This window comes from Ixodes scapularis, unplaced genomic scaffold (genome assembly GCF_016920785.2).
Source record: "Ixodes scapularis isolate PalLabHiFi unplaced genomic scaffold, ASM1692078v2 ptg000597l_1___fragment_3__unscaffolded, whole genome shotgun sequence".
NCBI classification, from domain to species: Eukaryota; Metazoa; Arthropoda; class Arachnida; order Ixodida; family Ixodidae; genus Ixodes; species Ixodes scapularis.
Genome location: NW_024610008.1, coordinates 362,716 through 388,588, shown reverse-complemented (window position 1 = coordinate 388,588; position 25,873 = coordinate 362,716). Strand labels below are relative to the sequence as shown.

Genomic DNA, 25,873 nt, shown 5'->3' with positions numbered 1-25,873 from the left:
ACCCGTGAGCCGAAGCCCGAATGGCTAGACCTTGCAAAGATCTACTGAAATGAAAGCTTTTTAACATGCCCTGCCAAAGCTTTGCAGAACATTTTTATTATTATTTGATATGTGTTCTCTGCTTTATGCAATAAAGAAAAAGAAAGGGGGTGCGTTGCCGGGTGGTTACGGTGCTTGGCTTTTGTGCGGAGGCCCCGAGTTCGATTCCTGGGAGCCGAGCGTCTTTTTTTTATTCTTTCCTTTAGCGTTCCCGTAAGTTCGAGAACCTTGTCGTCCGTTCGAGGTCAGAATGTTTTACGCACGGAATCTTCTGTGCCGATTGTTCCAGAATCCCACGGGTGTACAAAAGGTGCTCTACGTGGCGAGCCCGAGTCAGTTTCCCCCCGCACTCGGACCCTGCTGTTTCGCCGACATCGACGCTTGCGACGCTAACCTTCTCTTTTGTTGTTTTGGGCACAAGTTCGCCCCATCAAACGTTCATTTTATTCAGTAATCCGCCGCCTCATCATTTCTCATTTGTGCCAATATTAACCGATGTTATGCACATATTGTCAGTTCAGTCCAAATATTGGATCACGTTACCCAATGTTAAGCCAATATTGATCAATTTCCTTGCCTTTTCTGGGCTGCTTCAAAATCAAGCTAATAATGAAAAGCTAACATTTGAATGATCTGAAGGCTTTTGACGATATCGAGCATTCCAAAACTCGGTTTTACGTCCAATGCGAATTCCTTAGCCCACATTGAGATATTTGCGCGTTATCGGCATCCAAGTGAACGATGTGCAAATGCTAGGTGGAGCTAAGACGAATTTGATAAACGGGCGTATTTGTTTTTCGTTTGCCTTCTCGTTTGTGATATGCGGTGTCATTTCTATGATGACACTGCACGTCCCCATTACTTTAATTGATCGAAAGCACCGCGTGTAGTTCATCTATAATACACAGCAAAATTTAAAATATAGCCTTTTATTTTCATCACAAAAAAGGAAGAAAAAACCTCAACCTTTCTGCCATGACATCAATCAGATCTGACACTTTTATATGCAGTGTCAATGGTGTCTGGATTGACCTCTACTACCAGAGGCCAGAATACTGCCCAGATAGCTCACCCAGACTGCCATCTGTTCAGCTTATTGATTACATCATGTGTGCAGCCTAAGCATATTAAGGGGTCGTCGTTTTGACCAATTTCACCCACGCAATCCTGCGAAGAAACAAAATAAGTTTTATCAAAGTTAGTACGCTTTTCTTGGTCCACGTTTGCATAATTATCAAGGATTTGCACTGTACTCAACTCACGTCAGTACATGCACCAGATGTAGCACAAAGGCATATCCACTATTTTAAACTACTTACAAACTATGAATTCATTCTATTACAGGCAATTGAGTCCCATATTTCTATTTCGCAATAAAATAATGCTTCTCGCTAGGTGTAATTTCACGCATGACTAGCAGCTTCCAATGTTACTCTTGCATACTGCACTTATTTCCCTCGCTAGGCTTAAGAAGACACAAAGAACGAATAAAAACATTGAAAGGGCACGAACGCAGACATTCACAATTATTTTAATGTGCGACGAGATCTACTTATATCCATCGGTATTCGCATAGGGCAAAAGAAAACCAAGAAGATAAGAAGAAATTAAGGTGGAGAGAAAAAGAGAACAAAGTACGAAACAGCGGAGATCACAAAAATTAAGAGGCTGCTATAACAGCTCGAGCGCTCAGCAATGTAGCTCTTCTATCGAAGGCGAAAATGAATGCCTAGACACATTGTTGAAGAACCGCTTTATCTTGCAAGATACAATCATTCCTACTCCTAGCTTGCTGATTTGTGAGCTTCGGACTTCTGTTTTGACAAACAGGGGTAAGGGGGGGGGGGGGGGGAGTCAGGGCACGGGCGTGCATTAGTGGTGCACGCCCGTGCACCACTAATGATAAAAAAGTATCGATAGTACTATCCATAGTCGACTATAGAAAAACTATCGAGAGTACTATCGTAGTCGACTATCGAAAAGCTATGGATTGTACTATCGATAGTCGACTATGGGAAAATTATGGTTAATCGACCATCAGAAAACTATCGATAGTCGACTATCGTAAACCTATCGGTAGTACTGTCGACGATTTACTGCCGATAGTTTTGCGACACTAGTAGTTTGCGTCACTCCCTCTTCTCTTCTTATCGCTTTTTTTTTCTCAAATGGGACAGTAAGTAGCCTAAGCACTTACCATCCCAACTTTGGTTCAGCTTTCAGTAATGACGAAGACGGGAGTATGAGCGAAGAGAGGAGGAAGGGAAGCGAGCGGCGGTGCAGCAACTGGGTTCGCTCTATTATAGTGGTGCAAAACTATCGATAGCATTATCGATAGTCTCCATAGCCGCCAGAAATCTTACTATCGATAGTAAAAAAACTATCGATAGTCGACTACCGAAAAACTATCGATAGTACTATCGATAGTTTTGGGAAAATTATCGATAGTATCGATAGTCAATCTATCGATAGTTTTGCATTACTAGCGTGCATGCACAACTATGTGACGATATGAATCAGAGGAAGCATTTGAAGCTTCCAGAAAGTGATTCTTGAGACGAACATTCAAATATCTTCCTGTCTGGCCGATGTACTGGCCACCGCAAAGTAACCGAACGAAATAGGTCGTTCTTCGCCGCTGAAGAATCTTTTCGGGTGATTGATGGAACACTCTCGTGGAGGCTCTGAATTGTTCACACGCTTTCAAAGCTGTCTCAACCTTATTCTTAACGTGAGGACTACTTTGGCATCGTACCGGGTAACGAGAAGTTTTAAACGGTGAGCTCGGAGTACGCAGCATAAACAAAATACTCAATGTTTTTAGTTTGTTTTAAGGCTCGGCAGTTAGAGGTTGCAATGAGTCGCCGGTGGGTAGTGCAAAGGAGATTCGAGAGAGCTCCTGCTTGGAGGAGGCTGTCATGGTGACGGAGGAGGCTCACTACTGCCGGCCCCGTTTAAAAATTCTCGCTCCCCCGCACTCGATGTGAGGGGACATCACGCCGCGTAACACTGCAACGTCACGTGACACCATGTTGATACTGGGCATGGTGATATCACGTGACACGATGACACTGACTTAAGGATATACAGTGCTAAGCAAAGGGATCGTTGAAGGGATCACATAAATTAGCTTGTGAATGTATTTATTCCGCGAGAGAAGTTTTGAAAGAACGCGGTGGTTCCTGTGATTGTCCTCCGCGTTTTATTATGTCGACTTTAAGTATTCATTTTTAACTCGCTCACTTTTACCAGAAGGTATTGAGCTAAAAATTTGTAAACAGGTGTCCGAAGAACGTGTGTTAAGGGCATACATATTTCACTGAACAAACTTACCTGAGTAAAAAGTTAGGAATTAAAAGCTTAAAATCCCTTCCTACTGCGTCCGTCTGCTGATGAAAGGCATCTGATTGGCGCAACAACCAACGAGGTAGAGGGGCTTAGAGAGATAAACTGGTATCCCGTTCAGCAGGCAAAAGTGACCCCCACTTGGCTGCCGCCATGCTGTACAATTTTGACTAGACACGTGACCGTACCAAATCCTGAACCTTTCACGCAGAACTAAGCCGAGATTTGTATTGCGATCGTGTAAAAAAACATGATAAAATTTTTTTTTTGATGCCCTTAGCCCCAAAGGTCAGTGTCTAGCTCCGATAAAAACCCAAAATACAGCACCGCGGCTGACGGCATATAGCGGAGGCATTGCCAAGATGCCAATTTTTTGCCGTAAACGAACATTTTGGACTTAAAAGCATACGAGACATTAGTTATCTCGTCGCTACCGTCATAAAGATAAATGAACAATTATATGTGCGCGGTACTTCGGTAAAATCAAGACGTAAAACTATAAGGTCACGTGTTTAGGGGTCGAAAATGTGCAACATGGCGGTGGCCAATTGGGAGTCACTTTCAGCGGCCTGTTTTTCGCTCTAGGCCCTCTATCTCGTTGCCAACAACCGACAGATGGCGATACGCAAGGTCGCAGGCGGCTAGAGAGCCAGTGTTACAGAGAGTTTCTAACTGCTCAATCGGGGTCGCGTGGTTTATTGGTCGCATTAGCAACACGAGCTGCGAGGAGTGGGTTGCCGAAAGAGTTGACCGTCTGCCAACGTCTCCGCCTTCCCGACTGCTTTCCCTCTCACCACGCAAAAAGCAATGTATGCGCACTTTCGGCCAAACTCTGCAGAAGGCGTCAGGAATTGAACTGAAAACGCTCCCCAATGGGTTGAGATGGACCCTCTCTTCAAGCTAAGGCTATCTACAAGCGGCCACGACGAACGCTCCCCTCGGCCTCGACAATAGAGCAGACGAGGTTTAGGAGCTAGAAGCGATTCGTTCTTTTTGTTCCGGCTACATATCATCTGCTTTGCAGTCTCTTGTTTTGCCGCGTTTCTTTTCTTGTCTGCAACTTTTATCTATCCTGCTTAGAGATGGAAGTCATCTTCTTGTTACGCTTAGCAGGAAGGATGTGTGAATAGTAATTACTGTACACTTTGTAACGGGCGGCAGCTTGCGCCACCTAGCCTAACATTTCGCCATCCCCCTTTTCTTTTTTAATTTGTATAAATTTTGCCCTAACACAACCCTCCTCCCCCCATACCCTCTAAAGGATTTTCATTGCTTATTTATAGCTGTATTTTCTCCTCCTAAAAGCTTTTCACCAATCTTGCAATCTCCTCTTAGCTACCGCGATTCTTTCGCTATCCGTTCGTCCATCCATGTCTGACAATCAAAGGGGCCGCTACAAATCAGTAGTCATCCCCCTCCCTTCCTAGAGGGTGGGAAAACGTTCCGTGTGCCTTAAAATCATATGTTCTATAGTTTCCCTTTCGTAGCTACATGCTGGGCAGTGATTTTGTAAACATGAATGGATGGATGGATGGATGGTAATGGCTATACCCTTTGTAGCGGGCGGAAACTCACGCCACCTAGACTAACAGTTAGTCATTCCCCATTTTTTAATTTGTATACATTTTATTTTAACACAACCCCCCGCTTTAAAGTGTTACCATTGTTTATTTGTATATGTATTTACACCCCTGCCTAAATTTATTCACCAATCTTCCAGTCTTCCCTTAGTTACCGCAATTCTTTCCCTATCCATTCGTCCATCCCTGTCTGGAAGTCACAGTGCCCCCTTCAAATCCGTAGCCATCTTTCCCAAGAGGGTGTGACGAAGCCCCGTGCATCTTAACATTACATGTTCTATAGTTTCCCTTTCGCAGTTCCATACATGGCACAGAGTGTCTATTTTCTGGAATTTAGCCCTATATGTTTTCTTTCTTAGCACCCCCGTTCATGCTTCAAACAGCAATGAGCTGCCCAATGAATTGTAATACAAATGTTCCTTCTTCATTTCTTGTTTTTCGCCCTATATTATATATTGTTAAGGCTAATTTCATCTGCATTCTCTCTTCCCACAATTTCCACTGTTCTCTTTATTCCCCTTTCTACTGATGTGCTCTGATAGGCCCCATCTTGTTGATTGTGTTTAAATCTGAGCTTGCGGGTTCGGTTTGTTCACTTAGTGTTTAGACTTATTACATATAGATATATCAACACTTTCCCTGCCCACCATGTATCCACAATTTCGGCTAGTCTTTGTTCAAAGTTTACTTTACTGATCGGTTCTTTACTCTCGAAAGATGCCCAGCCCATAGTCCCCTGTACTCCCTCATTCGGTGTATTTCCATCGTCCCCCAATGCCAACCTACCCACACTCCTTTGCTGTATCTCTAAGCCTGCCAGGATTTCTGAGTTCATACATAATTCCGCATTCCGAAATGTCCAGTGCTGGCACCGTGACTCCCTTCAATACACCCCTAACAACTTCATATCTATTATAGTTCCAGAGTGTACTTTACTTCATAATGGCTGCATCTTGTTTTCCCATCTTTATTATATCTTCATGTTCTTTTAGATACGTTTTTCCTCATTTAACCATACTTTCGGATATTTGTAGTTTTCTACGTGTTCTATCGCTGCATCCTGTATCTCCAGGGGTTCCCCCTTCTCATCGTTGAAAACATTTTTACCCGACTTGTCCCTACTGAAGTTTAAGCCTAAACTGTCCCCTTCCCTGCTGCAAATCCTACTCAGTTCTTGTATTTTCTCACGACTTTCCGACGCGAGTACAATATCGTATGCGTACATTAACCCTGGCAATACTTGATTCACTTTATGTCCTTCCTCCATGTAAGTCAGGTCACAAACTAGGTTGCACAGCTCTAATTTTTTTTCCCATCTCAGTGAAGTATATCATAAAGAGCAGGGGAGACAATGGACAACCCTGTCTAAGTCTTCTTTTTATTGCTGCTGGTCTTGTAGTTTCGGCTTATTATGTTATAACCACCCTATTCTCCGTTCTAAAAACTTAACCATGGCTCCCCTAGACTATATACCTTCACTTGGTCCCAGAGTTCTTTCTTATTCACATTGTCATATGTCGCTTTTATATCCAAAAATGCTACCCATAATGGCCTTTGACTTGTCATTGCTATCTCTAAGCACTGAGTGGTTACAAATAAGTTATCATCTAGTCGTCTATCCGTCCTGAAGCCGTTCTGAAGCTCCCCCTGAATATGCTTTCTCTCTGTCCATTCTTCTCTTTACAATTTGCATGGCTAGTCTGTATATTAGTGCAGTTACTGTGATAGGTCGGTATGATTTGATACTGTCTTTGTCTCCCATGCTTCTACATAAGAATCTCATCCTGCTAAATTTGCAGTCACTGCGTACCTCCCCTTTCGCTATTATCTCGTCACTCACCTGCGCCATTTTAAATTTGCTTGTTCTGCCTAGAACTTTTATCAGTTCCATCGGTATGCCATCTGGAACTGTCGCAGTTCCACCCGGAACCTTTTCTTTTGCTTTTTATCATTCCCCTGTGGTCATTTCCTCTTCTTCGCTGTGGTCCTCCTCTTGTTTTGTGTCGGTGTTAAAATTTCCTATGGCCTGATCTGATTCTAACTCCGAAAATGCTGCTTCGATTGTATGTCTAACGTATTTTCTTTCCTCTTCCCAACCTACCTTTGTCCCTTCCTGTGTGTTTAGGTTCTTTTTCCCTGTGGGTCTTTTTCCCTGTGCACTGGCGTGTTTACAGAACCCTTTTGCCGCATTCCTATCGGTTACAAGTCAAGAAGGTAGGAGAAGCTCCTCCCACAAGTGTGATGCGCCCGTTTCAAATCTCTCCGCAGTCGAAAGAAGAGTTCACTGGAAACGCTCCTTGTTCCGCTTCAATGGATTCCCACTTGTCTCCGATCCCACTTTTTAAGAAAGCGACCTTTGTATTCATCGGAGAGAGAACCGAGCCCCTGAAAGCAGCCTTTGTATCCATCGGGGGGGAAGCTAATCTCCGAAAGTCGTATTTGTTTCCGTCGGTGGGGGAGAACTCTAATCTCCCTCTCGTGGCTTCCACACTGCTAAGTCAAAGTCGAAAGATAAAGCAAATATGTACAGAAAAGCAAGACCCTCTTCGCGCGTTGTCCGCGACGTCACGGAAACGGTGGGACGCTATTGGATGCAAAGGTGGCGGAGGGATATCTGATTCCCTTTGAGGGGCATTTGCCGCTACCTTCTTAACCTGTAACTGACTATAGTTTATCTCTACCATCGACTGGACCCCTGCTCTCCCAATTTTGGCCTGCATCAATGCTGATGACTCCCGCTTTCTTTCCTTCTGCCCAAAGATCTAGTGAAAGTTGCTCTCTGGTACGGGAAGTGTCGGAGGACGGAGTAGGTCGGCCGACGTTTTCGGGCGGAGCTTCGGCGGCAACCTCCGGACTCGCCTACAAGACTACGCTTGGCGAGGCGCCTTAACGAGGAGTGAAACCTTCAAAACAAGCCACAGAAAACATTGGTATCATCGCCAAAGTTAACGCTGAAAATGCGGTAATCGATGCATTCCACGGCCGACCCCCACCTTTCGACGCGGAGAGTGATGCCGAAGTCTATCGGATGTGGCACAACTCAGACACCTTTGGTTAACACACGGCCACCGTTTTTAATTTCCAACTTATTTCTCTGGAAGATTTGTTCAGTGAGTCTTGAACAATTTTAATGGCCGTTCTTCTGCCAGCTCTCTTGTAAATCTTTAGCTCGATACGTCCACAAACCGATTTATGTCATCCATTCAAACATCCTTCTATCCCTTCCACTCAACTTGTATTTTTTTACGACATTCTAACCTAACGTCACGTGGCATCCTGAACTTGGGCCGCATCATGGAGCGTTACAGAACACGATGACGACACGTGGAACTAAGGCGTGTGAAGCACGTCACGTGGTAACGTCACGTGGTAGCTTTACGCCAGGTGACACCGTGAAATGACACTGCGACGTCAAATATTATGTCGTGTGGCACTGACATTATTAGGTTACATGACTTCATCTCATGACATAACGTTGAAATTCGGCAGCACGTCAGGTGGCGCCACTTGACACTGACGTTAGGTGACTACATATTGTAACATCGTGACTTAGTGCGACACCATGATGACTCGTGATATTGCAGTGCTCCATGACTCTGTGACGTCTTTATATAACCACAAAAAATTGCAATGCGCCCTTGAGTTGCATTATTGCTGCGCCCGCCAAATGGCGCTCGAGCGGAAAAAGGCCCCATAAATCCAATGCCGTTAGCATGTATTTGTGAAATGCCGACACCACAGCCAATTCTTTCCGATATGCAAGCTGGATAAATAGAGCTGGATTAGCTAACTTCTTGGTTAAATATTTTTGGGTAAACCCTCCAAAAAAAAACTTGCAGTGCCTGCTAAGAAAAAATTAATCATGTAGTTTTCGTCAAGGTAGCCCTTTTTGGTCGAATCTATAGAATTTCATATAAAACGCGAGGTTCATTAAAAATCCCACGTTACTGGCCACGGGCGAACTGCGATATCTGAGCCATTAGTCTCGAGATATTTGTTATTGTTTTTTTTTTATCTCGCACTTTCTTAATAGATTGAAACAACTAAATGCACGAAGGCTGCTTTGATGGAAACGACACAATATGATATTTCTCAAAACAATCTACAGCTTTTGTATTGGAGGAGATAACCACAAAGAAATTAGCAAAACGTTAGCTAATAATATTCTGATAATTAAACAGTTTTGAACGTCGCGAAACTGCCTTGACTTTCCCAAAATGACTGTTAGCAATACCGCGTTAGTTGGACGCGAGTAGAGCTCAACCTTTTTTTCAGTCTTGGCACAACAAGTTAACTGAAAAGCCTTGCACGAACATCTGCTGAAGTAGTAGTAGAGTACTATAAAAAGGGGAAGGCAAAGGGAGTGTTTTTCGTAACGGTAGCTTGGAATATCACCTTTGGTTTAGGGAAAGGGGGGAGAGTGAAAGATTGTGAAAGATTATGAAAGAAAGGGGTTTATTATGAGGGGATGCCCCGATAGTGTTTCGTCTTTTGTGGTACTGGAGCAGATGTTAGCGCCGAAGGAGGAGGCCGGCCCCAGTGAGAGCGGAGCCGCAAGCTGAGATAGGGGGGTCGAGCCTGGGCTCTTCGTGGAGGGAGGAGCGAGTTGGTAGGCTTGCTTTCAAAAAGATTGCGGTGCGCTTTGCAAATACATGAGACGCACCTTGATTATGAGCCAAAGACATGACAGATGCCGTTTGCGCTCTAGCTGCAGTTGCTTCTGTATGCCTTAGAAAGATGTCCGAAGAGTAAAACCGCTCAACATGAACACAAACGAAAATATGGTTTCTGCTTTGCATACAAACAGGTAAAAATGACTACGTAGAATTCCTCCCTTTCGTTCCCATATACGAAGGGCCTTGCTCCAGCAAGTTCTAGTCTATTATCCTTGATAAAGGTAACGTAAAATATTTTTCGACCTAATAATAAATATCTCACCAGATGATGATAGCCGCACGTTATTCCGGGAGGGAGTCGCCGTTCGATGTTGCCAGATTTACATCGTGCTGAACAAGTGTAATAGTTGAAAAAGAAAAATCCCTGAAAGGGCAAAATGAAATGCATCATTGAGCCATTGCCAATTTATTTTGGGCACAAATGCAACAGAAGTAGAAAAGAAATTCATTGGGGTACTCGTAACCTGTTCGTAACTTGCTGTACCCTGCAGTTTAGAGTAGCATGCATTTTAGAAGAACGTTGCTTTCATGCTTAATAATTGGCGCGGGGAAAACAATTTCGTTACATTTTCTAGCAGTGCATCCTATACACCAGCTGGAAATCAAGGACAAAGCAACGTTTTGAAAACGTTAGGCACGCGGCACAGCACAGACTCACCGCTTTAAATTATAGTTTCGTGCAAATACACCGAAAGAATAAGATAGCTAACAATAGACTTACGACTAAATTGATTTAAGCTTTCCTATGTTAAAACGCATTTATTCTTCTATTTTATTTGGGTGTGTATAAAAGGGGAAACCCGATCTTTACACTCTTTTTTGCGCAGTTTAATTATTTAAGATATTTTTGGAGTTCGGTTGCGTAAAACAATTGTACTGTAGCGCATGCTTACACTATTCCTGTCCATGAAGCTCACATCTTTATAAAGATTTAAAAGAAATCTTTTATTTTTTTAAAGTTCATAAACTGCTGATTTAGATTCAGCTTTGTGTTGCCATGTTTCATTCTTGCCACGATTTTTTTTTTCACTCGTGCATATACATTTAGCAGTTAGTGCCACTTACACGCGAAGCTGCACGTCCCTCAACACTCAGTACTTTACTCCCTGACATTCTAATGTACAGTCCAAACTAAAATAGATTGGTAAAAGCTGGCGATTTCCGGGCCGGCGAAAGGGTGGCATTTGATCATGTAGTGGTGGCATCTAAATAAAGCTCGTTACTGAGTTTTATAAAACATATCCGAAAGGAGATAGCCGCGCGGGGAGCATTTATGTTACGCAATTGCACTTTTGAAGCGCCGAGAGTCTTCTTCAGGGGTTTGCCAACCGCACGTGACTATGCACGGTTTCTCATTTTGCATGCTAATTGAGGAATATTCGCCCTTTTTTTTGGCAGCAAACTCAGTGGTGGCATCTATTCGGCAGCCCCAGCGCTCTTCCAGTCTGAGCAATTTTCATGCATCATTCTTGCACCATAACAATCAATTATTTGTAAGAGTGATATAAGAGACCATTTTCCAAAAACTAGCGCGTAAATTTAATCTCGCAAATACAGCGAAACCCGCAGTCTAGCTGGGAACTGGAAGTGTCTTAGGGCTATTTGCACACAGGCGCCACCACGCTTTAAGTCGCGCGAAAAAGAGCGAACTGAGTATTTTACAGCCCTTGGTTTTTTTTATATGCCGGTGAATAATATTATGTGCCAAGCGAAGGTGATACAATATTTTAACAGAATATTTTAATTGTTTTGTTCGTAAACACTCTACCGAAGCACTTCATGACAGAAAGATTTGAAAGTTCCGGCCACTCCATTCCACTTGTATTCAGAAAATTTCACCAGTTGTAATCTCCGCCCTGACCGTTGATTCATTGTGCCAACCTATTCTAAGGCCGATCATAAGCGCTCATAATAAAGAAACTGTCGAAATTTTACTTACATCTTGACCATGGTTGCGACACACTCTATCACTAGCGTTAGCGACTTTCCAGTAGCAATCATATTCATGCCCTGGTTTCACAAGCCCTCCTGTAATGCAGGTACATGAAATACAATTCGTTGCTTTTTATGCAAGTATTACAATTCAGTTTAAATTAAAATATTTAAATACATTTTGTACGCAACGATGTTGCGAAAACCCGAATGATAAGATTGCAATGCGCGTTTTCTTATCGCCGGTCTTGCACCTGCTGCACGAGTGGTACGTTTAGCGCACCCCGCACTTCCCGTGTGTTTCTAATTGAACCGTGTGTTTATTTTCACTAGCTAAATTTTTATTTATTTAAATTTCAATACTTATAACTTTTTCAATCTCTGAAGCCCGCCAGTTTGTTCTGAAAAATATTTTTCCCTAACCACCCTACTTTCATGAACTTTTAGAAGTATTCGCGGAAACATCCGCTGGAACTACATCTATCCAATATAATTAAAATCAGATCAATGTATCTTTGTGGGTGCAGACTTGCAGTGTCTAATTCAGAGATGTTAAAATTACTTTCAAAGAATAATTTAATCACATTACTAATTACTTTCCTGAAAACTCCATAAAATGTAATTGTATTACATTACAAATTACCCCAGACTAAATGTAATGACATTACATTACAATTACTTTTCAAAAGTAATGAAATTACTTTGAAATTGCATTTGGAAACCTTGAGGCAGCAATTTCTTGCTTATTTTATTTACCGTATACAACAACACACTGTTTACAAAACAAGCCCTCGTTTGCCCACACAGAGCGTGTGCAGCAACCAAATCCGGTAAAAGCGAAGCGCTGCGCATGCGCAGTGCCGACTGCAGCGCCACCGCAGTGATGTGACGTCAAACATCTGAGTTGGTCTATATGTACCAAAACTCAGATATTCCTGTTTATACCGCAACAACCTTATGTCCCTCAAAGTGAACCATACTGAAGTGTGGTTTTTATGGCGCACACGGCATAAGTGTTAACATGATGAATATAGCTTCTTTAGATGTGACTCAGAAAGACAGTCGACTCACCGGTCTCGCTGTTCATTCAACGGCGACGTTTTTTACTAGAAGGGTGATATGTTTCCGTCATCCTGATTTAGAAGTTGTAGTCCGTGTCAATTTGTTAAGTCGGGCAATGGCAGCTCGTTCTAACAAGGAGTCGTCACGTGGAACGTTTCCTTTCCGCCTGAGACGCAATCTAATTCTATTTTCCCAAAAGCAGTTACTATGCTCGGCAACAACTTTTCTTGGCATTGCAGTGGAGAGGAGGAGAACCCGCGCATGGCTTTATTCAGCGCTCAAAATGGGCGAGGGAACGCGTAACTGTACCTCCACTGCATTGCCATGAAGAGAAGGAGCATTTTTCCCAAACAGCCGAAGAGCGCAAGTTTTTGCGCATAGCCACACAAAGGGCCTGGATAATTTCTAATCCGAAACGTCGCCAGTTGAGGAATGCCGCGAGGTTCCCGAATTCTGTACTTTCCCAATAAACGAGGGGCGATATCTCCTTGCAGCTTATTTCCGAATGTACTTCCCAAGGGAAGGCAGCGAGGCACAGCACGGACGGGACCTGCTTTCCTTGAGGACACACGAAACGCTCTGGGGCTTTGACAAGGCATTTGGAATTAACTATTTCGGTCGTTTGCAGTTTACAATGATCGACGCTTACTGTTTGACATTGCTTGACGAAAGTACAAGACTGGGGATCTGTTGGTCTTGTCCTCTCAGGTTTTAAAATGGGTTGACCTCACTGGGGATATGACCTTCGCCTTGTCGCCAAAAAGCCGTTCATACCTAGGCTGAAAGTGCGGTGGAAGCTACATGCTCGTTGGAACATTCACACGTGTATGTTTTACCACGTAACCACGCTCCTGTTCATGCCCACGCGCAGAAAAAGGAACGAGACAGGTGATTAAAGGGAGGTGTTTGGTTGGTTCTGGTTAGCTTGCAGCTCCCACCGTACTGCCAGCTTATGGATGAAGGAAGTATAGTATCGTCGTGATGACGCGCGCTATGAATCTGTCGTGCCTGACGTTCATAAGCCTTTGCCTTCCAGTGATGTCTACACGTAAGCTTTTTTTTTTCGCCATTCCAGCAATCCTTTGTGCGCCTGTTCAGCTCTTTGTACGAAGCTTTGCGCTCAGGTGGCCGTCGATTATTTCCTATAAAGCTCTTTCACAACATTTCACCATGAAAAATAATTTGACTCTTTATTAAAGCTTGCAAATGAATTTTCTAATTTAGGACAAAAGCAATTTCAAAAGTAATGAGTACTTTTCTTGAAATTACTGCCTGAAAGTAATTCAATACATTACTAAATTTCTAGCCTAGATAAATAATTCATTACATTACTCGTCACTCCAAAAAGTAATTTAATTACTGTAATTACATTACAGTAATGTCATTACTGCCATCTCTGGTCTAATTTCTATACAATGAACGTAAACAATTACAATAATGACGCGTGATCGCTCGCCACTGCCATAGCAAGTACCAACAATAACCACATTGTTTAGTAAGATATAGAAGCAGATAGTTCAATCTCATTTAGGTGTACTGGAAGATTGAAAACAGTCATTATTCTAGTAAATTAATTAGGACATAAAGACTGACTTCGTGCAAAGATTATTAAAAATTAAAAAATAATAATACATTTGCATTAAACATAGCGCGAAAATATATTCTATCTTTAATGTTTACAACTTTAAAAGAGTGATGTTTTTTTAGATATTTCAGAAATGTAATACAAACGAAGCGACTGAGAAAGAAAGCTCCAAAGCAGCAGCAGAAGGCAGCCGTCATGAGTTGAAAAATATCACATCTCACGCAACCTAAACCTGATAAATTAAGTTTGAAGGTCATAGTTTCCATTTTTCACACCCTGAAAAAAGCTTGCACTCAATATCTCCTGAAATAGACGAAGAGAGACCAACAACTATCGAATTTTATATTTCTGTTTATGTATAAAGTATAATACAGAAAATCTATATTTTATATTTCTACAATTAGTGCAGCTCACTTTAATTAATCTCGCAACATTGGTCTCCTAAGGCTGTAATTCATTCAGAAGGTGCAAGTTGATGGTAGAATTTTGATGTAGCTATACTCAAGATCTTCGCTGCATCAATTATAGCATACAATAGGGAAAGCTCCCGACCTGTTCCTTAAATCTGGTGTGCAAGTTAGAACCCTTGTTAAGGGCTAGGGATTAATTTTTAGGATAGAACGCGGAAAGAAAACAAGATTGAAAAAAATTCGTTTGGATTGATTTCTCAGCTGAAGCTAAACAAATACCCCATCAATCGACTTCTTTTTCTTAATTTTCATTTAAGAAAAACTTCGACATTTTTGTTACTAAATAGATGCGCTAGGTTAGTGGGTCTTTAAAGCAGATTACAGTCCCGTAAAATAGAAGACTAAAGTAGACGGTCAAAACGACTTTATTCACTTGTATTCTCTCGTAATAATGGGGGTCACACGTTACACATTACGAACTCCAGTTTCTCAGTTGAATGTACTGAAGAACGAAGTACAGATGTAACATTTTACGAACCTTTTATAGGCCTGTCTTCAGCATTTTGCTTGAAGCAAAACTAAGCGGCTTTTACGAAACCTTGAACCTGGACCCAATATTAGGTAACCGGAACCCAAAAACGGCTAAGTCAAAGTATTTGCATTTATACAGAAGAAAAGATAACATAGTAGAACCATTAGAAGTTTCAGTTTGAGTCCCTCACTAGAACTTATTTTGTGCATATGCTCGTGCCTCCTTGAACAACTCGAGTCTTATTTATATATCGACTGCAAAATAACAGAACAGTCTACAACCAGAAATCGCCCGGTTCATTCATTCGTCAGTGCGGTCACGTATACCTCCCAGGGTGCATAGGGGGCGGGAAACGTTAGCACAACCGGTTTGGTTCCCTAATTGAAGCAGCCTTTCCACTTTTGTGAAGAAGCAAGACAAGCGGAGCTATACTCGCTACACTGTGTGCATCTTCGTCGTCGTCTATTTTTCGCGCTGTTTCCTACAATGAATACCCGCCAACGCGCCCAACTATCCATTCTTCTATTATAGCTGGAAAGGTTGCCGTCTTCTACGAGCGACGGCGGAAACCATACTGGTTGTGTGCTTGCCGCCGTCACTTATAATGGCGGTAGCTGTCCGGGTATGTTTGCGTCGACATACACGACACGATCCTGGGAGCCTAGCCCTTAACAGCTCCACTGTAAAAAAGAGGTTTGAAATTCGAACAGGTTCAAAACGGTACCCGTTCAAGCACATCGGTAACTGGATCAAACCTTCGTTTACCGGTATAACGAAACTTCTTAGAGATTTTATTAAAATGCTCACTGGTTTGGTCAGACTCCTTACTAGATTTGTCAAACTGCTCACGGGTTTAATCAAGCCACTTTCCTGTTTTATCGAAGCGGCATGGAAACCAGTTCACATCACACATCGGCCTGGCGGAGCGGTTTGAAACTCCTCACCAGTTTCGTCAAATCGGTGAGCAGATTGATGCAAACTGTTAGTAGTTTGGTTATACTGGTGCTTTGAAGCCAGAAGAGACAGATAGAGGGAGCAAATTAATGGACCCGCTGTTGGGGAATCTCTGTTGGGAGTTGAACCAGTTTGAATGTGCGACCGACACGCTCTGCCGACCACCTCCTACCAGGCTCTCAGGAAAAGGCTTCAAGGTATGCGTTTCTCCTTGTCACTATGCTCCATTTCCCCGTACGATAGACTGCAGCCGACGCTAAAAAACATTTCATTTACTCAAGCATTGTTAACGTATCACATGACTGAGCGTCGCGGTGCCCTTCTTGAGGTTCACGCGTGAAACTCGCACGACTTGGATTGACTTTGATGGCTTGGATCGTCCGATGTGGACCTTCGTGGAATGAAACGGAGTACAGTGTTTCATTCATAGCATGTTATCGGGGTAATAAACGCCTTCGGTATCTCTGCACTTCTTTGTTTCCATGGGCGTACTTCCGAGAGTTGCGTATAGCGCGTGCAATAAGCATCAACCCCGACATAGTGGTTGACGTGATCTGCCTTGAAATTGCGGTCCCCCCCCCCCCTCTTTCCCGGCCTGGTTTTCCTCTACCCTCGTTAGATCTTCACAATTCAAGCCGAAGCAACGCCACTCCTCTCCCTGCCAAACGGGTTCCTCGAATTAAGGTTGTGCAATGTAGCGCATATATGGTTTAAATAGGTTAATTTAAACTTGCTGTTCATTTTCGCTTATGCTGGATTAGCAAGTTCAAAATAATGAACACCTGCAGTGCATGCTAGTTTAGCGAGCTACTCTGCACAAGAAAGCGTCATAGGCTTGTCATTTGGCTACTGAAAAAAAAGTTTGAGTATGAACAGGTTGATAACTCGTCGACCCGTTTGGGCCATATGGTATTATGGGATATGGGCATTCGTTAGAGACGCGTGCCCGTTTGATAGCGGCAATTGTTTAATACGGGCACCCGTTCGATACGGGCGCCAGATCAATACGGGCACCCGTTTGATACGGCACCCTTTTCAACGTGCCATCCGGATACTGAGGCAAATCTTTCATTAGTCCTAAATGAGTGCCATTTACAATTGGTCGGTCACGCACACCCAAACAACGAGCCTGAGTCGCTTTCTTCGATACAAATTTATTAGAGTAGCTCACTGAGGGGAATATAGTGCATCGGTTCATTATTTTGACCTTGACAACCCTGGATAAGCAGGAATGAACAGAAAGTTGTCATAAATAAGCCATAAATCTAGATATGCGCTACATTGCTAAACTTTTGTTATAGGAACCACTTTGCCATGGCGAGTAGTGGCATTGTTACAGCGATATTTGTGGAGTTCTCAATAATATAAAGGGAAGGCCGACTGGGGAACATTCATCCTGGAGAAAATAATCTTAAACCGGTTCTCCAGTTGTTTTTTCAGCTACCCAAACGAGTTGCAGTTTGTGAACTTTAGTCCTCAAGGTATGCAATATATTGTATTGATACTCAAAAAAAGCTATTAAAAAACGCGTAAATGAAGATCACGCCGAAACCAACATTCAAATTTCCGCGTGTTCTCCAGTGCTCTGACGTCACAAATTTGGTACAAATTTTCAGGTTGCGCAGGTAGTCTTAAACAGGGTATGTCGAACGTTGGTTCTTGCTTCTCAATAAATGAGCTTCCTAGCATTCTTTTCCCACATGTAAACGTCTTGTAGTCAGTTGGGAACATGGTTTACTGCGCACATGGTACCATTTCTGACGTCACACTTCAAATTTGCCAGTAGGGGCTCTCGGTTTGTGAAGTACGAGGTGATCGAAATTCGAAAATTTAAAACCTTCAGGAAATTTGTTTCGTTTCATACAATATCTTGGCGCCTGGTACAGTCGTGTCTGTTGGTGTGTTGAATTTCGAAACAAATCAGATTCCATGAAAAAATCGCTAAAGCACACCCTTGACTCTACGGAGGATTCGAATGTTTGCTGCACGCGCTGTGTGAAATTCTCAGAAGTAAGCAGACGGTCGAAAACAGATGGAGAGACACCAGAGGTGCCTATTGTGCTCATAACAAAATAACTGACGCAATATACTTCGCTTCATCCTAAAAAATGACCGCATGGGACGCTACAAACAATCGGAGCCAACCCAAGGCAGCGGAAGTGTCGCGCACAACGCTCGGGAAGGTCAAAGCGACGCTTAAGAGGGCATAGTACCTCCAAGCGCCATAGAGAATACATGTAGATTTTTGACGTTTTCAAATAATTCCTACATCAGAACCGCTCTTTGCATTTGCTTGAAACTTTTACGATAAAGAGATTAATACTTAATTGTTGCATTGGCGCAGATCATATTTCTCAGTATTTAGAACAAATATATATTTTTAAATCGTGAATTCGACTCAAAACTGCAGTTTTGACACTTTTGGGTTTAATGACGTTTTACATAATCTACCAATTTTTAGAAAACAGTTGTGTTCGCGCAAGTGCCTCTAAAATTTAATACGGAATCGATTGGTATCAAAATAATTATTGTAGGTTAATCCGTTTTAGAACTACAGCGATATTTCCGAAAACGAGCTTTTTCTTTCGGAAAAGAAAACAAAAAAATATTTTCGTGTGTTTTGCATTTTGTTCTTCTCCCGCTAGATAGCGGTCTCTGTCCGTAGTTTGAGTTCGGTGCACACATTTTTTTTTGTATTCATACGCGATTTTCTTTCGTTCGAGCGACAGCGAACGCGGTTCAGTTCAACGCTGCGGCGCTTGGCGTTTGGTGCGTTCGAATATTTGCCGTTCGGAAGTGTTGCGTTCGCCTCTGGCGTCATGGGTCGAAAGCAGGCTTCCTACGGCAAGCGAAAGCTAAAGAAGTGCCTGATTGAGAATACTCGTAAGCGACAGTGTGTGGAAGCTTCGCACGTTGAGGTTCCTGGTGAGATCGAGCCATCGTGTTCCAGCCCGGATGGTTTTGTTAGCGAGAGGAGCGAAGGTGGTCCTCAAGCCGCGACCGTGCGAGGCTCGCCGTAAGGTGTTCTTCTGCGGCCGTATTCCGCGCCCTTATCCTGTTTCATTGTGCACGCCGAAGGCGTCAGCCTGCGTGTCTCGCTTTCCTGGTTCTCGGTGGATAGGTCTCCGTGTTTTCGCACGTGGCAAATTCACCTTGGAGCTATGGGTCGAAGACAACCGTCCTATGGCAAGCGGACCGCGAGGTGTTCCACAACCCCGTGATCCGTCAATGCGTTGTGCTTGTTTGTACTTTTTTTTTTCTGACGCAAAGTTTTATTTTATTGTTATCTTTCACACAAACGTCCTTCCGCCTTGGGGTCGTGGAAGTCGGGGATGAGACGCGCACAGAGTAGATCGTTCTTTTCCTCCTTTATATTTTTCACGGACGTTCTTTGAGCTCCGTACGGTTCGTGGTCACCGCAATCTGACGCGGGAAAAACCGGGTCGCCTGCTCTGTAGTCAGGGTATTCTTAGGGGAGGGTGATAACTTGCTGTTCTTCTGGAAATTCACAAATATCCCAAAATGGTGACATGGGTAATAATTAAAGTATGTTTTTTTCCGGTGTTCATTTTTGAGCAAAAAGTCGGTGCATGTTTTTCGGTGCTTATTCTTTTAAACACCAGTTTATTATGATTGAACGTCTCGTGATGATGCTAAAAAGCGTTGATAACAGAGGAAGAAAAATGCGATTGGACAAGAATATTTCCAATTCTATTCACATATCTCATACGCTCTTCTCGTGGGAGCATCTATCCCGACCAAAAATGCCTGTGAACGCATAATCAGTGTACAATCTTTTGGCCTAGAGAGCTATTGCACACGCTCGAACGCGCTTCACACCCCAGTAGACGAAGTTGGTGGCACCCAGAAGGCGAGTTTTTGAATGGTCTGTAGTAGGCAAAAGGAACAAATAACAATCAACGCATCTCAGTTCCCCAAGCGAAGAGGCGCGTTTCTAAGGTCAATGGTTCCGGACGACACTAATATTGTTGACCCTGTCTTCCAAGAACCACACCGACCACTGAATAGGCACTGGAAGGATGGAGGATTGACGAGATAAAATGTTTCACAAACTTCTACAGAGGAGGCGTTTCGAAGAAACTAGCCGTCGCTAGGGCGGGAACAGTCACCGACTGGAGTGTTTTGGTTTTACCCAGGCCGAATAGAATATTTCGAATCACTTGAGTTTTTTGGTTGTAACCAATTTAGTATTTTTGTCACCGGCGGATGTTTATCAACTCAGAATAATAATTTTGTCCTAAAATTATGGGTTTTTTTTCTTGGTGAATAGAGGTGATTTGTTGAGTTCAAAACTTCGCATTATCAAAATAACAAACATCGAAACGCTGAACACCGGATAATGAAGTTGCTTAAAGGCCAAAGCGCCGGAAGGCAACCCTGAACTGCAACAATATTTATTTACTTCGACTTCGAAACGTATTTTTGCAAGGCAAACTGGACGAGGGCAAGAAAGAAGGGAGAATGAAAGGGCCGGGAAGGGAAAGGTAGTTCGGAAGAATAGAGTGAGGAGAATAAGGAGTTTCAGCAGATCGTTTCCGCAACCCGCTAAGCGCCAGTTTAGCTCTGCGTCATCCGCCACGAGACCTTGAACTATGCAGAAAAGACTGGAGGCGTGCATGCTCAGTTGCGACGCGTTCTTTGAGGATACCGATACGGAGGAGAAAAACGGCCTGCTGAATCTCGCTATCTCCAAAGCTGACTGGTAACGCCACGCAGAGGAAACGGCGGCCAAACGTTCCGGGCGTTGAAAATCAACCTCCTTTCGAGATATGCTCATGATGGTGGTGCATATGTTATGTTTGCAGCGACGCATAGCAAACGCCTCAACGATCGCGATTCCTTTCAAACTGTGGCCCACGGAAATGATAATCTACAGCGGGGTCAAAACCGATGTCTAGGGCACCCCGATAAGTCGTCTTTGTTTGCACTGCGGATTATCGGTTTCCCGAAGTTAGCACAAAGAAGTTCAAAGTGGGGAGTTTCTGTGTGCCTAACAGAAAATTAAGCACCGTCAACATTCCATAGCTTCGCTTAGGGATGTGGCCTACTAATCCTAGGGGTCTCGTGCCTAATTGTTCTGAAAACAGAGAGAAAAAAAAAAAGAAAGAAGGAACCCTTGAACGTTTTTGTTTAGACTTGAGTGACACACCCAACCTCTTTCGTAACAAGAGTCGTAAGAAACTTTCTACCTCTCTCCAATATATGTGGCCTCGTAGGACCGCCGAGCTCGTCAAATAGCCCCAGCGAAGCACAAGGAACCGCTCCCTTGCGGCAACACAAAAATATTCTCTAATATAATTTGTACACCCGTTACTTTCACAACACCATGGGACCTCGTATTTTATCCATTCCTCGTTCATATTTCTTTCTGCGCGTTATGGTTGTTATGGCGACAGGTGCGACTTCACTCTCGATTTTGAACGTTAGCTGAAAGAAGAGACGCAAAAATTGGGGTGGGTAATGATTCAGGATATTGCAGTGTGTCCCGAGATTTATGTATTTATATAGTAAATAGATTTGTTCTGTGGAGTTAGCAACCCGCCGTAGTTCTCCAGCCGTGATGTATTTGGAAGGCTGCCATGTAGTGAGGGAAAAATGTGACTTCGGTTACCACGTCTAGTTCGAGGTCAGCGGGGCAGACAGCAGCGGAGAGAGGGGGGATTCAATGCGGACGCTGACATCGTCGGTCCCGAGATACAGAACGAGGCGAAGCGCGCTCGCTTTGCATCTACGCTTTGCCTTTGTTCAACTGTTCGTCAGCGTGATTTGTTTCTGATACAATGACTTTCGCCGGTTGTTTCTGCGGAAATAGAGCAAAAGGACACTAAATATTGTCATTGAAAATGATGTTTTACCAGCTTTTGCGTTTATGACAGCAAAGCATAAAAAAGATGCTGGGCCTTTTCCTCGGTATTATTATATGATCTCTGTGTTCGATGTAGACCATCGCAATGCTCGTAAGAGCCATCAATGCAAAGTCCTACTTTTCTCTCCCGCCCGGCTCTGTAAAACCACCGAGCTCGTCAATTACCACAAACAGAGTAGGAGCACCAGTTCTTCTGAAAAAGCTCCTTCAATAGACGTAGAAGCCTTGTCTATGTTATACTATTTTCAACCGAATATAAACGTGACGTTCAACTTGCAAAACCTCCAATAAGGGAAAGTGTACGATAGCATCCGTCGTATATTCATTACTTCCATAAGGGATACGGTCCATTCGTCACATGCGCACTCGTCCCAGGACGATTGGTCACAGGACGATTCGTCACGCAGGAACATTCGTCATAGGATGACTCGTCACGCGGCCAACCGGTCCTACAATAGTTCGTCCCCCCAAAAATGTATTGTTCAATTTGGGTTCGGGCTGACAAAGTTGGTCACCTCATATCTTAGTATGTCTTTGGCTTCTGAAAGGCGAAGGAAGAATTTGTTATAAACGTTTTAGCTTCTGGTTCGGTCCCGAACATTGAATGTTGGTTCGGCCTGACAAAGTGGGTCACCTCTTATCTTAGCATGTCTTTCGCTTCTCAAGGTTGAAAAATTTGTAACAGACGTTTTAGTTTCTGGGTCCGTTTCGAACGGTGAATGTGGAGGCCATATAAAAGCGACTATTTTTGAACTCAGATTACATTCAAAAGGATGGAGGTAATCGCAACAGAGCGAGGTGGAGCCTTGCAGCTGCACGAGGGGTACTCGTACACATGCAGCAGAAAGAATTCCGATACTTATTGGTTTTCTCGAAGAGGTGTATGCAAGGCAAAGTAAAAACGTATTTGGCTGCCAGTCTGATTATTGCTCGTTCAAGCCAGCAACTGAGATCAACCTGCTGAAAAGTCGTAATATGATGAAAGGAAAAGCGGATGAGTATTGTAAGATTTGTTTTTTCTAACCACTGGTTTATGTCACAGTGGGAAGTCGTGAAACTCCTCATCGGGGAATGTGGGCAGTTGTTGAAATTTACAATTTACTATCGTCCCCTGCCCGATCGATGTGACCAGTTGCCCGTATGACGAGTCATCCTGTGAAGAATGTTCCTATGTGACGAATCGTCCTGTGACCAATCGTCCCGTGACGAGCGCGGGATGAGGACGATTCGTCACATGCACACTCGTCACAGGAAGATTGGTCACAGGACGATTCGTCACATGGGAACATTCGTCACAGGATGACTTGTCACGCGGGCCACTGGTCACATCGAGAGGGCAGGGGACGATAGTAAAATATAAATTTCAGGAACTGCCCGAATTTCCTGTTGACCGTGCAGCTAAAACAATAAGCGGGGTCCTTTATGAAAATGAATTTGTGTGTAAATGTACGTTATGCATAAGATTGGGCCAATTTGCATAGCTCAATCAGGATACGGTATACTCATAAATACCATGAAATATTCGCACCACTTTGCTAAAATATAAGAGAACGTGAAAAAGAAGTTAAACTTGAAATTGCTAATTTATTTCTGGGATCATTACAAGATTTTAGAAAGTAATGCTCCTGGCCAATGCCCTGAGAGTGTTGAGGCGTCGGGTGCTGTCCTACTGTCCAACGATGAACTGGATCCGCCTGTTGTAATCGGCGTGCTTTTTGGGCGTCCTTGTTAACGTCGTGCCGCCTTCAGACTGTGCGATCTTCATCTCACTGAAAGACTGCTCTTTCTTGATGCAGTCCAGAAAAAAAACCACAAGTTTGATGTTGTGCACCCCACGTTCCTCTGAAAAAGAAAGCCCAGTCGAACGTGATATGTAAAATGCGTTATAACTCAATAACCTTCTAAACACAGCCTCGCTCGAGATTTAAAAAGAAAAGCTTACCAGCAGACCCCTGTGCCACGCCTCGACGCTGTTGTTGGTTCGAGACTTGTCGGCCATTGTAGACGCCCTCACAGACCACACTTCCGGTGAAAAGAGCGAGGAACACAGGCCATTTTGACGGGGCCTGCCTACATAGACGTCCTCGGAATAGTTAGCCGCACGGATAGCCTAAGCGGGGATGACCTCCAGCGGATCCTGGAAGGCTTCAGGTATCTCGCCAACCAGAAAAAAGGCAAGTGCTGGGAACATTCTCATCTGTAAAACATTGAAGTGGTGGAAGTGCAATGCGGTATGAATTAGACAACAGTGAATGATTGATTATTCCCCTATAAATACATAGAATACTGACCTGCACCGCGAAGTCCTCCTCCATGTTGTATCTACTTTGCAGACCGGTGTCCTCGCTCACGGTGGAAGCAGCGTGCAAAAGAATCTGATGAGGAGTTTCACGACTTCCCGCTGTGAAATAAACCAATGGTTAGAAAAACAAATCTTACATTATTCAACGCAGAAAAGTTTCAGGCACTCACCCGCTTTTCCTTTCATCATATCACGAGTCTTCAGCAGGTTTATCTCAGTTGGGTCCCCCGCGTGCGTATGCTCGCTTGAACGGGAGATAATACGACAGGCAGCCAAATCAGTTGTTATTTTGCCTTGCATTCTCCTCTTTTGCGACAAATCCAATAAGAAGTATCATCATTCTTTCTGCTGCATGTGTACGAGAACCCCTCGTGAAGCAGCAGAGCTCCACCTCTCCCTATTGGAAAAACCAGCATGAAAATCAAACTGGCCAAGCTGGAAACTAAGCTGGTCAATCTGGTCAATGTGGTAGTTGAACTGGTTTAACTGGCAATCAAGCTGGTTTAAGCTGGGCAAGGTAGAATTTAAGGTGGTCAGTCGGGTTTAAGTAAAAACCAGCATGGTCTTACTAGAATCTGGTTTTAGATTCAATCTGGTGTAGCTGGGAGCCAGTCTGGTCCTAACTGGTCAAACTGGTTTTCCATGGAGCCAATGTGGTCAAGCTGGGAGACAAGCTGGTCATGCTGGGAGACAAGCTGGCGAATCTGGTCGAACTAATAATCGTGGTGGTCAAGCTGGTCATGCTGAGAGCGCACGCCAAGGTCGGCTAGAGACAGCCGAACTGGCATTGCTGGGAGCGCGCGCGCCAAGGGCGGCTTAGGCTGAAACGAGGTCACGTCCTGTCCTTTGTCCTCTCGTTTTTGGTAGAAGACAGGGCGCGTCAGGCACGCTGAAAGCTACCTTTGTGTGTGACAAAAGAGAGAGAGAGAGAGCGAGAGTGGTAGGAACGGAGAGTTTTAGACGCGTTTGGCTATCTTGGGCAGATTTTCGAAGGGACGGCTGTGTGCGCGTTGTTTGGAGACTAGTTGAACGACGATGCAAGCGAAGCGGGTTTCGAGGAGACAGCGAGCGGTAGTCCGTTCAGTGCGGGAAGATGTCGGACGTCCCGACTGAAGCGTCGCTTCGTGTCTTCGAACGTGTGTGTGCTCGTGAATGACGGTGGTGCCGAGGAGTATCGCCCATGCCATTTAAGCCACACGGATTTCCTCACCTCTGCCGACCACGCAAGTTGCCGCTTCGCCCCCATCACTGGCGGGACCCAGGTTCGCTTCTCTCATTCGTGTAGTTTTTTCTTTAGCTATTGCCTGTTTTTGGCGTGAGTCTAGTATTTTTCGTGTTGAAAGATAAGCAATCTGGTTTTATTAACATTGTTGGCTTTGCACTGAGAACCACTGTCTGTGCGTCGGTTAGTACTGTGTCAGCGTCGAGGATATGCAGCATCTGAGTTCATGTGAGCAAGTACGAAACTAATAAATTGGATGCCGAGTGGCTTTTCTGAAGAGCTTGGCTTGTTTATCCTGTGTATTAATTTAAACAGGTTAAACTGGTTGGGAAGTCCACCAGCATGAC

The 25,873-nt window shown here is 43.8% G+C and overlaps 1 protein-coding gene across 1 annotated transcript in view; it reads right to left on the bottom strand.

Moving 5' to 3' along the window:
- Positions 1 to 1,107: 1,107 nt before the first annotated feature.
- LOC115316882 overlaps positions 1,108 to 25,873 on the bottom strand; it is a 31,615-nt gene continuing 6,849 nt past the window's right edge. The window contains exons 2-4 of the mRNA XM_040217467.1: positions 11,580 to 11,668; positions 9,903 to 10,004; positions 1,108 to 1,206 (exon numbers count right to left, since the gene is read on the bottom strand). Of these exons, the coding sequence (XP_040073401.1) occupies positions 1,108 to 1,206; positions 9,903 to 10,004; positions 11,580 to 11,668 (290 nt within the window). The remainder of the gene's footprint in view (positions 1,207 to 9,902; positions 10,005 to 11,579; positions 11,669 to 25,873) is intronic.